Source organism: Hyperoodon ampullatus (genome assembly GCF_949752795.1).
Source record: "Hyperoodon ampullatus genome assembly, chromosome: 4".
NCBI lineage: Eukaryota > Metazoa > Chordata > Mammalia > Artiodactyla > Ziphiidae > Hyperoodon > Hyperoodon ampullatus.
In genome coordinates, this window is record NC_136917.1 from 34,725,196 (window position 1) to 34,740,293 (window position 15,098).

The 15,098-nt window shown below is 50.2% G+C and overlaps 1 protein-coding gene across 1 annotated transcript in view; it reads right to left on the reverse strand.

The window, feature by feature from the left end:
- NFIX (nuclear factor I X) overlaps nt 1–7,383 on the reverse strand; it is a 67,823-nt gene extending 60,440 nt beyond the window's left edge. The window contains 3 exon segments of the mRNA XM_079703415.1: nt 5,622–6,153; nt 6,499–6,521; nt 6,524–7,383. Of these exon segments, the coding sequence (XP_079559541.1) occupies nt 5,622–6,153; nt 6,499–6,521; nt 6,524–6,551 (583 nt within the window). The 5' untranslated portion in view covers nt 6,552–7,383.
- Between the last annotated feature and the right edge of the window lie 7,715 nt (nt 7,384–15,098).

Sequence of the window (15,098 nt, forward strand, 5' to 3'; positions counted from 1 at the left end):
GGGCCGAACTCTGCCAGCTCAAGCTCAGACAAAGGTAGTTCTTTTTTTCCTTGAGCTGCAGCTTCCAACTCAACCATGAGAGTGAGCACTCCACCAAGATGCCCTGCACATCACAGCCAGTGGGGACCCCTGACTGGCTGGACAGACAAGCTACAGACAAAGGGGATGAGAGCAGATGGTCAAGGGAGTCCCAGAACGAGACCAGCCCAAGGAGTGGGTCTGAGTATTTCTGACCTCCTTTTTTGGGTCATGCCCCCTCCAAAGCCAGCCTGAGCCGCATCACCCTTTTACACCACCCAGAACCAGGCACCCCATGTCACATTAACAGAGCAAACATAGCCTGGACAGACCTCTCGGGTATGTGACCTGGGCAGTCACACAGACCCTATGCTTGGTTTAATGATGTAACTGCTGTCTCGCTGTAATTCCTAATCATTTTGAACTAGGAACCCCTCATTTTCGTTTTGCACTGGGCCCTGAACATTATGTAGCTGGAAGGCCCAGCAAATCGTGTAGCTACCATGGGATCTGATCAAACTTGGACTTTCCTTGTTCAATACAGAACGCTCCAGTTTAAGAGGGCCTCCAGAGGGTGATGACCAAAATGGCAAGTGCGCAAGGAGCCGTATCAAATGTGGGAGGCGTGAGAGCCCGGCAGCGTTTGGCCTGGAGAACGGACAGCTTCCTGGGAAGAGGGGTGGAAAGGAACCATGAGCCCTGTCTTCAGCACTTGAAACGCTGCTATGTTACAGAAAAATTAACTCTCACTTAGTTCATCCCTTAAGGCAGAAATAGTACCAACAGGTAAAGGTGACAGGGAGACATCCTTGGGCTCACGGAATCATAACAACTGGAATTGCAGGAGCTGCCGTCCACTGCTTTTCTGCTATGTGCCAGTATCTTTACATATTAGCTGGTTTAATCCCTTTAACCAACTTCTGAATTAGTTGAACAGAAGACTCTTACAATGACCAAAGATGACCCTCGAACAACAGTGACATCTCTTCTGGGTTGCTCTAAAAGGCATCTAACCCTACATTGGTATATCTTGCTAATTTTAGGAATCTGGTAACTAGGCCCTGCAGTCTTCAACAGCCCTGGCACCAGATGGCGCTGCCTCAAAAACGCAGACCAGTGGCATTTCTGGGCCTAGAAAAAAGAGGCATGGGTGAAGTGGTACAGGGGCCTCAGGAGTTAGGCCTCCGGAGACGGTGACTGGTATGCCTGTGGCCACCCCCGTGCACTCACCCAGAGCCACCAGATGGGCCAGGCATCCAGCAAAGGCTTGGGGGACATCACTGGCATCAGCCACATCTTGGCAGGACTGACATGGCGAAGCAATGCCTTCCACTGCTGAGGAAGGACGCAGACGTGGAGCCCTCCCTTGGACCAGAAAAACAGTGCTCACCGCAAAGCCCCAAGTCCTGAAGCAGACAGCGAAAACCATGAAGCTCTTATACTGAGAAGGGCAATCTTGCGCTTGAAAAAGTTCACTTAGACAAATCCTCAGGTGCTAATCCATTTCCTGCGACAAGTAAGGCCCAGCTATCGCCGGACCTGGAGGTGAGGAGGGAAGCAGAATCTCCTTTCAGAGCGGCACACTGAAGAACGCAGGGGAAACACAGCCTGCAGAGTCCAAACAGGGAAACCCTACCGGATAAACCATCGGGTTCCTTCCACAACAACAACCCAGAAACTGCCAGGAAAGAAACCAAGGTGAAAGAGGAGGAGGAGGACCACCTAGAGATTATAAGACTTGAAAGATGGAGCAACCCACTGCAATGCATGGACCTCAGTGGGATCCTGATCTAGACAAACAAAATTAGGAGATAATTAGGGAAATGTGAACACTGACCAGCTATCCGACCATACGAAAGAAATTGTTTTAGGTGTGATAGTGATATTGCGGTTACGTTTTTCAAGAGTCCTTATCTTTAGAGACATGTACAGAAATATTTACAAATGAAAAGCTATGATGCCTGGATTTTCTCCTCAACAACCCAGTGTAAAGGTGGGCAGCAGGGGCTGTGGATGAATTGAGACTGGCCATAAGTCGGCACTGGTGATGGGGGTTCCTTCTATGTGTAAATTTCTCTGTAATGAAAAAGTGGAGATAAAGAAAAGAATACCTGGACTTCATGGACCTCCACGGTGGGCCTGTTGGAGGGATCTGATGGGGAGAAGCTGACATTTCCATTCAGTGAAGCATTTTATTACTTTCAGATTTTTTTTCTTCCCTAGGACCAAGGCCTAGGTTAAGGAAGGTCTGAAGATGCCAGTTTACCTTCAGACCCCTGCAGAAGATTTGGAGATAGTCTAGTTGTGCTTCCCGACCAGTTCAGCCATCCTTCCTCACACAAACATCCTTCCTCCTGGCCCCAGGCTCCCCTCTGTCTCCAGCCACTGCCCTGGGACACCCCCTTTGGATGGAAGGACATCGGCACGAATGTACTACCTCCTCCCCGTGGCAGTGCTCTCTGACCCTGCTCTGCCTCAACATCCCCTCCTAAATGGAACAGACACACAGCGACATTCCTTCCCAGCAGGAAGGCCACCCTCATGAAGGGTGCTAAACACTCTGGGTGGCCTTTTAGGACCGTGTATTCTGGGAGTGGAGCTCCTGACGTCACACACACACGTCCTTTAGTCCCTCTCAACCATGCCACCTCCTAAAGCTTCATGTGGGACCAAAAAAGCGCCCACAAGGGCCATGGATGACAGATGACGATGGTGCCTGGAGGGGAAGCCATGCCCCCATGCTTACCATCATGTCAAATTTACTTGTCATCAAACCTGGCACCACGAGCTCAGCCCAGATCAGGTACTTCAGCCCAGTTTGAAAGGAAGGAAAGCATTTCTTTTAGAATCCAACCTACCTCTTGTCTGAGCCCTTGCCAGCCCAGCCCCCAACCCCAGTTTATACTGGAAGGAAGGAACAAGTGGCACCCTACTGAGTATGTCTTTGCGTGGACATGGAGAAGGAATGTCGTGCTATTGGACTGACACTGTTTGGGGGCTCAGCCAGGAGAAGACATTTTCTAGCAAACTGGAGTGGCTTAGAGAGAAAGCAATGCCCACTCCATGCCATCTCGAGGCCACTTACCCAAGGCTCACTGGTAGCCCGTGCCTCACCAAATCACCCCCACTCCTTCAGTAAGGCACTCTTGAATTAAAGCAATTTCAGCAACAAAAATCCTACCTTCACTGAAACTATCTGGAGTCCAGGGACTTGAATTATAGACAAATTATAAGAAAACATCCTCGGTTCTCCACTCAGCTTTTGTCAAGGAACTCAGCTGGGACAGAGGTGGCCACGGCTGCATGCAATGGGGCATGAATTTACTCATATTCCTGGGCAAATCATCTCATTATGGCTAGGGGGCAAGCGGGGGCGCCTCCCTTCTCCTGACACCTGCCTGGTCAGTCCAGGACCCAGGTGGCTGGTCAGGAAATGGTCTCCATCACACATACTTCATCCGACCTCAGCCCCATGCTGGCAGCAGTCAAAAATTTGGCCTAAAATAAGAGAAGCCAGGGAAACAGCTCAGCTACAGGGATCCAGCTACAGAGCAAGGTAGGAGGAAGCCGGCTCAAAAGGAAGGTGAGTATTAATTTCATCTTAGAGGCCCTAGTTCCAAAATCAGAAGGTGCGGAATCCCCTCTCAGAGGAGCTATCTGACAGACACAAGCTCAAGGCTCCAAGTCTGCCCCAAGCCACTTCCAATACCACCAGGCACACACCCTCCCCACTTTGATTTGCTGAGTAGACAGAGAATCAGGGAATAACTTTTAATTTTTTCTTTGGTCTCTTTTCCAGAAAGAAAAAGGATGAACGAGGAAGAGGACCAGCAGTTGGTCATCCTTCGTGAGTGGGCCATGATAGTCACACAGGGCCAGGCACAGGCCTAGAAAGATCCATGGAGGGAGGGACAACAGGAGTGGGGGGGCGGTTATCCACTGCCTCCAACCAACTACCAAAGCCACCTCTCAGAATGAGAGAATGAGCAAGAAGAGAGGCCTCAAATACCACCTTTTCCTCCCCAGAGTTCTCCAACACATAAACTCTCAGTGCTAATCCCAGTCGAGGTTCCACTGCTGATGCAATGCTGAAAGTGCCCCAAAATTTCCTTTCTGGATTAAGTCATACCTCTCCTCCCAACATCCTAAACAGGCAAGGGGGTAACCACAGCAGAAAAGTGAGTTGCTTTTCTTTTTTTGTGAATGAACAGGAAGGAAGATACACATACACACACACACACACACACACACACACACACACATATTTGCGGGAAAGAACATTCACTAGAGTTGAAGTTAAGCCACATTCTCTTACATTCGCATGAAGAGAGAAAGAAGGGGGAAAAAAGGGGGGGGGGGAAATACTGGAATGGTGGAAAGGAAAAAAAAAAACACAGAGAGAGAGAAAGGTTTGGTAGCCCTCTCATTACAAGTTGGTTGGGCATAATGTAAACACACTTCTGCCTTGCTTAATCACAGAGTGCCGCCCGTTTAGGTTTCAAAGGCGGCAGTAAATTGGGCGTAGCTGAGTGGAGGCTAAAAATTAACCAGCCATCTCTGTTTCAATTTGTAAGAAAACAAAAGCGGAAAGAAATTATAAAAAGGGAAAGGGTAGGGGAAAAAAAAAAAGGAACGGAGGAGGAGAACTGAACCACACAACCCAAAATGCAGGGTGAAATTGGAAAAGCAAAGAGGAGAGCTGGAACTACTTGGAACACAAAAGGAAAAGGAGATTTTACAGAGTTTTGATTGTTTGTTTGTTGCTTTAAGACCTTCCACAGCAATGCCCACTCCCTGGCATGCCTATGCTGGGGAGAGCCTCTCTGTCCCCCAGCAGAGGTATGGGGGCTGCCGGCGTCCATGGGGGGTCTCGCCACTTCAGCTGAAAAGCGAAGGGGAAGGGACAGTGAAGGGCAAGAGCGCAAGGAATCTCGTGCTCATTTTCACTCTCTGTGAAATTGAATGACTTTTCTCCTCTCCGTCAGCCAAATCCCAGCCAAAACAGCTCCCGCCTGGGCATCTGGGCCTCAGAAGCTGCCCGCCTCTGCCTTCTTTCCTCTTTTCTATTCATTCTGTCTCATATCCGGGGGTTTTACACGCCCCTCTCTCCACCGAACTGCTGCCCACCCTGCTTGTGCCAAATCTGGCATTTCCCCAGGACTTGAGGGGACGCTGCAGGAAAGCCAGTACCTGCCCCCCAATACTTCTTCTGACTCATTTTAAATCAGAGCAAGAAGTGATTTTTTTTTTTGTGGTAGTGGTATTCATCACAAACTCTCACCATCATGGATAATTCTGGGGCATCCTGGCCCCAGTCCTAGGACCTGCAGCGTCTTTTGGGTAAGACGAGTCCTCCAAAGACGGAGATGCATGAAAATCAGTAACACGCCAAATGAGCAAAGGAGGAAGAATGGAGAAAGTGGAGGGAAACAGAAGGGAAAAGGGAACATCAAACGTGCTTCAGGCCTCAGCAGGAGGGATGCACGTTAGGCCCATCGCGTCTATGCATGTATCGTTTGGAAAGAAGAGGTACAATAAACAGAACAAATGCCAGCAAGTAAAATAAAATGGGGTGGGCAAAAGGGGGATTGAGAGCAACCTACCCGGAGTGTGGACAAAGTAAGCCAGATAAAGATCCAGTTCTTTGATTGTGACTCCAATGTGATGTGGCTGTACGCACAGGCCGGGGTTCGAGCACTGGGGCGACTTGTAGAGCCGCTCCCCGTCAGTACTTTCCAGGGGGATCCCCTTAAACAAAATCACCATGACCAGGTCCAGCCGCCACACCTTGTCGGCCTGGCGAAGGCAGTCAATCCGCCGGATCTTGCCCTTCTGGTCGGGGTTGGAGAGCACACAGCAGGGGGGCTTCTTGCCCGTGATGGTCAGCACAAAGTCCTCTCGGAACTCGGGCCGGATGTCTTTGCGCAGCTTGGCCAGCAGCCGGGATGCCCACTTCTGCTTGATCTCGGGCTTCTCGCCCAGCAGCTCGTCTTTCACCGCCCGCTCCTCGTCCTTCGACATCCGCTTCTCGTGCTTCTTGAAGTACTTGCGCTTCCGCGCCTGCAGGTTGAACCAGGTGTAGGAGAAGGCGCGGACGTGAGGCAGCAGCGCCTCGATGAACGGGTGGAACTCATCCTGCAGGCGGCAAGCCGGGAGCATGCGGGGCGAGGGAAGACAGGAGGAGGGGAACACGGGGTGAGGGGGAAAGAGAAAAGGAGAAAAGAAGCGTTAGAAGGGGGGCACAAGAAAAATCGCCTTCTCCTCCTCCGCCCCCCGCACAACAATTTTCTCTTGCGATTGTTCTAGGAAAGTGTGGTCTGGAGCTGCCACCAGCCTAGCCAGCCGCTTGCTCCCATCTCAGCCTCAGCAGCCAGACAGAGACACCCAGAGCCTGAGCACACACCTATTCTCTCTCTCTCTCTCTCTCTCTCTCTCACTCACTCACACACACGCGCGCACAGACAACGTTGCCGTCCACACACACACGCTGCTGGTATCCCCGCCAGGCTCTGTCGCGCCCATGACATCTCCATGTTCTATTGCAGCCTCGAACTCGTCTCAGCTCGCCCCAGCACAGTGTCCAGTCTGCACAAATGCCCGTGGACGCACACGCGGGGCATGCGGGGGCCACCTCACGCCCGGACACCGGTAGGTTTTTGGCCACCCCCAAGAAGAGAGAACATGACATCCACGAGCCAGCGAGCGAGGAAACGGATTTGGCTTCCCCCTCCCCAGGCTGTTTTCATTCTCTTTTCTCCTGCTCCGATTGGAACATCCACCCCAGCATTTTAAAAATCAGATCTAAACCCTAAATATGTGATTTCAGCTTTGTTATCGACACCAATACTAATGTTAATCTCAGTAATAAGGAAGAAAACGCTTCTTGTTAACACAAATAAGGTGGTGGTATCAATCAACCACATTAGGGTTAAAAGCTACATGGGGCATCCAGCGCCCCATCCCCACTGACCCCTTCACCCTCCTTCCCACTCAGTCAGGTGACAGAGGGCTGGGCTCTCGGTTTTTGGTTTTTTTTCTTTCTTCTTTTTTTTTTTTTTTGCTTGTTTGCTTGTTTGAAGTTTAAATAATAATTGATTTCTGTTTACAAAAATAAAACTGGAAAAAATTAAATAATTACCATTGATCTGAAGCACCCGGCAAAGCCCAACGCCCGATTCTGAGCTTCTGGACTCAACAGAGTTGTGAGTTGGGGGCGGGTGGGGGGAGGGGGGAGGGGGAGGAGCAGGGGAGGAAGGTAAATGTTTTAAAGGGGGTTATTATTGGTGTTCTGGGGAATAGGGGCCGGGCTTGGGTGGATTCTCAAACCCTTCCCCCTCCTCCCCCCCACCCATGCTCCACTGCACAGAAGGGGGAAATTAATATTTTTTTTAAAGGAGCAAAAAGAAAGAAAGGTCAGGGATTGCAAGCAGAGAGAGGGAGCGAGTTGGTTACCACACACGCCAGGTAAACAAAAGCCAACAAAAAAATTTTTTTCAGTTTCACCCCCTGTGCATCATCTTCCAGTTTAAAATAAATAAATAAATAAATAAATAAAAGAAAAATACGCAAAATTTAAAAGTCAAAACCTACCTCCCACCCGCCCCCCCCCCCAACACACAACACGCCCTACCCCACCCCTGTGCAAAACAAAAACAAAAACAAAAACCAGGAGGGGGAAAAGCGGCAGCTGAAGAAAAAGGCTTTCGGCTTTGGCAGCGGCACAGGGGTATAAACTTCGAGCTGCCTCCCTCCGCCTCTGAGCCTGATCGCAGGCAAAGGGGGAGCTCGCAGATTCCCGGGGAAGAGGACGAGTTCGGACCGGCTGCAGATCGTCGCTGGCAGAAGCGTGCAAAAGAGGGAGGGAGCAAGGGAGGGAGGGAGGGAAGGAGAGAGAGAGAGAGAGAGAGAGGGAGAGAGAGAGAGAGGACGTGGATGGGATGGGGCTGTGTGTGTGTGTGTGTTGTGTGTGTGTTTGTGTGTGTATGTATGTGCGCTGGTTGGGTTTTGGATTTTTTTTTTTTTTTGCTTCTTTTCTCTCTCTCTCAAACTCCCTCTCTCTCTCCCCTTTCATGCTCAATCCCCATCCATTTGCTTGTGCCAAAGCCAGTAAAAAAGGGGGGGGGAGGAAGGGGGGAGGGAGAGAGAGAAGGATCCACCTATTTGGCAATGAGACATCCTCGAGCAGCCAATGGCTGCGTCCAAGGGGAGGAGGGAACCGGGCAAGCCGAGAGGGTGGGGAGAGCCCCCGGCAGTTGGAGACCAAAAACAATTTGCCCAATCGACAAGTTCACGTCTAATGAACAAGCAAAGTCCAGCAGTTATGAATTTTTCATTCCAGGCTCCCACTCGGGTCCATTTGGCAGCGGCCACCCAGCAAATCTGAAGGGGGTGAGGGGGACTAGGGCTGAGGAAGACACAGAATTTTTTTTTTTAAGCCAGAAAAATAAATAAATAAAGGCCTGACTCCGGGCGGGCTGTCGGGCGGGAGGGAGCCCCAGAAGGCCTTGGGGAAAGCAGCTGCGCCTTCTTCTCTGTGTTTTGGTTTCAGTCTCTTTCTCTAAGGCCCGCACACTCTTTTTCTGGTTCTATTTCTTTTTTTTTGTTTATGGGACGCACAGGGGCGAGTGGAAGTTTTCCTCCCTGGCCATACACACAAGGCTGCCTGCCGTGCTATGAATAGAAAGAGAAGAAGAAAGAGAGCTCGGAAAGTGTCGATGCCAGCAGCACTTCCAGGGCAGGGACCTGGCGCCCAGGGTGTAGCCACCCTTTCCCCCGGTCTGGCTGCTGCTCACAGGAGCACTCCCAGACGAGGGAGGCAGGCCCCCCAGCACCTCACAGCCTCCCTCTCCCCAGCCCCCAGCGAGCTCAGTGCCTCCCTCGGCGGCCCACACCCAGCCACGCACGCTCCATTAGCAGTGAAGAGGGATGCCAACGCAATGCAGCTCCGCTCGAGAAACTGCAACAGTTTATTAAAATAGCCTCCTGTCACAGCACTCCACTGACAAGCACTACACGCAGCCACAAACACAACAGCCAACCTCAGGAGGAAGTGACAAAGGCACGAAGATGGACACGACTTCCAAACACAGAGGCCTGCCTATGCACGACCACAACCACCACCACCACCACCTCCTGAACTCTTACTTCTTTGCTTTCTCCATCTCTGCCCTCTCCACTTGATCTGTGTTTAGTGTTTCTTGGTTGGAGGAGAGGGAACACTCACCTACCTGTGCCCCGTTCAATTCAGACTAAAGGGCCCAAACCATGTGGAGGAAGTGCAACAGCATGAAATAAGAACCCTAAAGGAAAGGGAGAGAGCTAATAAAGGAAACAAGAAAGCAAAAAAAGAGCTCTATCAGGAAACGTGAGACAACCTTGGGGAAACCGAGTCACCAGGAAGAGCTCCCTAGGGGAACCCCTGCTCTGGACCTTCTACCCAGACAGGAAGGTGAACATGGGGGAGAGAAGCCAGGAGTGTGGAAGCCTCCACTGGGTCCTCTCCGGTAGGGGCTCTTGAGCAGCCATGCTTTAGGCCTTTGAGAAGCAGTAAGGAGGAGACAGTTATTAAAGAAATGGAAGAGCAGAGGAGGACATGAACACACACAGGGACAGACTGATCCTACTCAGAACCCAGTCCCTACAGCTGCCCTCTCCCCAGGCGAGGCTCAGCCCTCAGCTGGCAACAGAAAGGTCACTGCTCACTCACTCTTGCCCCTTTCTTCCCCATCGGAAACCCTGTGCTCGGTGGCGGAAAGGTTCGAGGAAGAGGGCCTGGGGTGTGCCCAAACAAAACATGTGGCCCTGGGCTGGCGCTGGACCCAGACAACAGGAACAGCGCCGCCCAGCACCTGGGACCCCAGTCCAGGCCCTAACTGGCCTGACTGGCCGAGAGAAACAGTTAGAGGCGAGAGAGCAAGAGGCAGGTGTCACTGCAAGACAGGCCTCTTAGGGTGGTGTTCAATAATTAACATCACGTTAATAACCAGCTTGGGTCCAATTAGTCAAGGATATTAGCTGAGTAACATAAGGTACCAAACCCTGTCTCTCTCCACCTTGAGAGAAGCAATGTTACTTTCTAAAGATGAGACGATACAAACAAACAAAAAATAATAAAGATGAGATGGTAGAAACTACAAGTGAATTTATATTTGGCATGGGGGTGTGTTTTTCTGGTATTTTGATTCATACTAAATATTAGACACCAAACAGAAAACGGCCAATGTGAGCCTCCTAGAGAATTCTAACATGTTCCATCTCACAGACCACCATGCCGGGTGCTAAACATGGGTCGATTCTGAATCCGGTGGTGCAACTGGGTAGGTGGCAAGGGAGATGGTGGATGGAAGGATCCACTTGTAAGGTAGGGAAACAGGACAAGATCCATGATTCACTCCTGGATGAAGGGAGAGGTCAAAGGTCGATGCAGTGGTGGAGAGACTGCACATAAAAGTGGCCCAGGAGGACTAATGGAGTGTCTCAATGGAGCCGCAGGGACCCACTGCACCCCCTCAATTCTCCCTTAACAGGAAGAGCAACAGGCACTTCCCAGGGGAGGAACAGGGAAGGAGAACAATCATCAATTGTCCTTCACCTGCCAGTGGCCTGTAACCTTGAAGGTGGGCTGAGAGGATTCCCAGGCAGCACTCTCCCCTCACCCTGCTCCCACAGAGGCATCTGGCTCTCAGGGGGGAGGCCTTCCTGGGTGAGCAGCCAGGGTATTTCTAATGACTGGGTCTCTCTCCCTCCTGTGGGGCACACAGAGAAGAATCGCTCAGGTTCCAATAGAAACACTTGGCGAACCCGACCCCTACAGCCCCCTCCTCCTGAATGCCACTGATGGCGGCTTTCGGTCCTGGACACGCCCCTCAGAAACCCCAGACAAAAGGGGACTGTCCCCCTTTTGTTAAGAGAGTAGAGGCTCCTGTTGGAAGATTACCTGTCCCAGTCTCGGTCTTGGCTGGGAGCTCAGATACCCTGCACCCTGCACCCCGATCAGAGCCAAGGCAAAAAAAAAAAAAAACCTCTGAGGATTCAAGGCTTCTCCAGGGCTGAGCCACCTGAAAATGTAAGGGCTCAGGGGATGGAGGGAGCAAGGGGACAGGCAAGCCTTGGAGGAGAAGGAGAGGGGAGGGGAGAAAGGGAAGGAGAGAAAAAACAGAGGGGTAAGGAAGCCAGTGATGCTGGTGACAGTAGCGAGCAAAAAAGAAAATTAAAGACAACAAAGAGGAAAAATTAAGGAAAAGCAGGGAAATTTGAGGGGAAAGGTATTTTCCCTCATTTAACAGAAAAATCCCAGAAGCCAGAGATTAGACTTTTAAAATTCACATGGGCTTGTAGTTTGTGGAGAGGAATTTTTCTGCCTTTGTGAGAGAAAGGCCTCTCTCATTACTGTCACGTATATAGAATTTGATTTTTTTTTAAAACAACAACAGTTTTCACTGAAACATTTCTGAAATGCCCATGCTGGTTTCAGCCATCACTAGGAAAAATGTGCCTCCAAAAGAAAAAGAATGAGCAGGCCGTAGGAAGAAGAGGAATAGGGGAAGGGAGAAAGAGAGAAAGAAGCCCAATCCTGAGAGAGAAAGACAAGCTGGGCCCCAAACTGCAAAGAGAGACAAGGACAGAGATGGGGGGAAAGAAGATGCAGCTGAAAAGGAAAAATGAGCAAGGAGAAAAGATAAGGACTCTAGGACAGGGGGAAAAAGAAGAAGAATGAGAAGGAGAAGCAGAAGGGAAAGAAAAGAAAAGAAAAACTAGCTAAAGTGACTGCTTCTAGCTTGAGAAAGTTAAATGTGTCATTTTCCAAAAATCCACAAAAGAAATGAGGCCTTCTGGATTATTTAAGGGAAAACAGGGAAATGTGTACAGAATCTCACTCATATACACAGTATTCAAAAATCTTCAAGGAAACAAAATAATTTTCCCAGCCTGAGACAGGTTTTGCAACTGGCCCATACCTGCCAATAGTGAAACATCTAGAAGCACAAGAAGTTATATCTTTAAAAACAGGGCCACTATTTGGAGGTCACTTTATCTTTAAAAAAAAAAAATCCTATTTGTCCACATCCTGCTTGCTTTAAGGCTCAGATTTATTCTTTCAGACCCTGGACACATGCTAGTTTTATATATGTCCGTGTTAATTTTGGATAACTATACACAGTGCAAATAACTGACAAAACCTACACAGGAATTACCAGATATGTCAGGATCCATTTTACTACTGCATATCTGCAGCCTGGGTGAAAAAAGATGCAGGAAATTTTAAAAGGCCACAAATAGAGCCCTGATTAGCCTGTCCAATTCCTGGGATTTTATAATTCAGCGTTGGCCTGAACCGAAAAGAAGCCAACTTCGTATCCCCGAGATCTTCCATCTTGTCCCACAGAAGAAGGGATACAAGGAAGCAGTGGCCCGACTCCCGGACAGAAATGGAAAGAGAACCGTAGGCAGCAAAAGGAAGGGGCCGGCTGCTTATCTGAGAGGTAGGTGGGGCCTCCCCTCTCTGGGGGGGCAGGCAGGAAGGGGCTCTGCAGCCAGAGTAAAATCATCCAAGAGTCTGGAACCGCCAAGCATGGAAACCAGAATATGCACATTGCGAGGAGGCTCGGAGAATTTGGACAAAGCGGGTTTTTGGCTGACTTGGGCCTGTTTTACTCTGCCCAGGAATGGCGGACCGGACGGGGGTTTTCTAGCATCCTCAGCTTGCTGAATGGATTTGCCCTGCACCCCTTGCTGGGTCTAGGATGAGGCCTGCCTCAGAACCAGGCTGCACACTCCTATAAACCAACACCCACCCCCTTCCCTTCCTTTTCTCCTCCTGACTACAAACCGGGAGCGGTGGCCTGGGATCGGGCCAACAGGCAGCCTCATTCTGGCTCCAAACACTACCCTGCTCCAGGCACATCTCCCCTCTCCCTCCTGGCGCTGAATAAAATCGCGCAGGAATAGAGGTATTGGGGAAGACGATCTATTCTCTCTAGTGCAACTGGAAATTGTTTACTTTCATCCTCTACAGAGTATGGGAAACAAAACCCTAGTCTTTAACTCACTATTTTGCTTGAAACTTTCTTGTGTCACCAAACAGAAGTAAAAGCCAGCCGGGAAGGTCAGAGCCCAGTCATCCATTCAGGGAGCTATGTGAGGATGGGACCCTCCGAAGATCAGAATGAACCAACGCACAGGACAGATGACAGCCAAGGGCTTCAAGGGGCAAGGGCAGTGCGAAGCCTGAGCCTCACCCACCAAGTCGTCTGGAAAGTGTCACTCCATGGTGGTCAAGGGCCTGGAAGAAGGAAGAACCCCACAAGCCAACTTCACAACTTCCTCCAAAGAAAAACTGACAAAACGCATGGTAAGGGGAGACTAGCAGGTGAAGATGAGGTCTGTGCCCAGTGCGTTGAGAAAATATCTGGAGGGCAAGAGAGGAGGTCAGAGCAAACAACAAAATGTTGAAAACTCGCCCGAGGCCCCGGCTGCCAACTACTGACCCCAGAAAATGCTTGGGGATCCTCCAGGGAAATGGTCCTCTCCCCTCTCCCCACCACTCGCCCTGCACTTTGGAGACAATTCCTGTGGCCTTCCCAAGTCCTCTTCATGAGCTCCAAGAGTTCCGTCAGGATGTTTTGACACCCCCTTGCTTTGCCAGGTCTAGTCCCCCTGCCACAGAAGAGAAGGGCCAGGGCAAGAGGAGAGTTTCTCTGAGCTCCGGGTGCCCTCTGCCCGGTCTGCACTCCCCTAGACCCAGAGAGAACCTCTTTCTTGCAGTTGCTGTGGCAACAGGCAGTGCCCAGAGCCTGGGGCAGAGAGCGGGTGGCCAGGATGGGAAGAGCCCGAGGTTTTCACTGCTCAAGGGCTCAGGAGAGCTGGATGGGCCCTGTCCAAGCAAGCGGCTTCCCCCAAATGTACAGTTTTGGGAGTTGGAAGGAAGACATTTTTCAATCCCTCAAAATGTATTGTTCTCCCCAACTATTTTATTATCAGGATCATTGCCAAGGAAACCCGAGAATCCTTATTCCCCTGGTGTCTAGCCCCTTCAGAGGCTGGCACCAGGGTGCCCAGAGCTTAGGACCATGCCCACCCCTCGGCCACAATCCGTCCCTCGCTGGCTCCCTTTCTTTCTTACCCTCTCTCCCCCTCTGTGTCCTCCAGCTCCAACACAAACTGTTTGCATGGGAAGTCTCCCTCTATGACCCGATTCAGCACACACAAGAGAAAACTGTGGGCGACAGACCCAACGTCCTAACGAACTTGAGTTAATTAATGCTAAGGAAGAAAAGAGGCGCCCTCGCTCTGTTGAATCACGGTTCACTAGCCCTTTCAGTTTGCTGTGGGTGGAGGAAAAAAAAAAAGAGGCTTTTTGGTTCAAATATTTTTGGGGGGCGAAGGGAAAACAAAAACACCGCAGAAGGGCCGTGGAGGGCGAAGCTGTCAGTACCTGCCCAAAGGAGCAGAGGCAAGAGCGGCCAAGCGTTCTCCCTCAAGCTTCTGGCCTGAATGGTGCTGGAAAGGCCAAGAAGGGAAAAGAAAAGGAAGGGGATTATCAACTGATTGCGGGCCTGTTCAAATAAATCGCTCCAAAAAATTATACTGTCAGACTGTAAGATACATACATACACATACACATTTTTTTTAAAGCCCAAACCCAACAATTTGATTTCGTCAGAGCCGTGAAAATGTTTTAACAGTGCAGAAAACCGAAGTATGAATGGCACGAGTACAAAAAATTTAAGTGTGCAGAAAAAAAGAAGAGGTGGTAATGGGGAGGGGGAGAACAGCTGCAATTTTGCTTTCCAGATGTTGACAGCAAAATGTAATTGGCATGTAACTTCTTCCTTACCAATTTCTATCCTTTGGTCCTGAGATGTTAAAATCCTACAGCTAAACCTAAGTCTGCAGGTGGTTTCCAGGCACTCCGCACATGTGGAGGAAGGAAGCCTCATGGGCCACATGCCTGAGAGGTTTTTTATCAGCCCACTAATTTTTACAAGCCCTCCCACCATTCCTTAGTGGAGAGGCCTGAGCAAAGCAGGCTGGAGAACTTTCTTATTTAAATAATAATCATCATTATTATTATTTTGTAA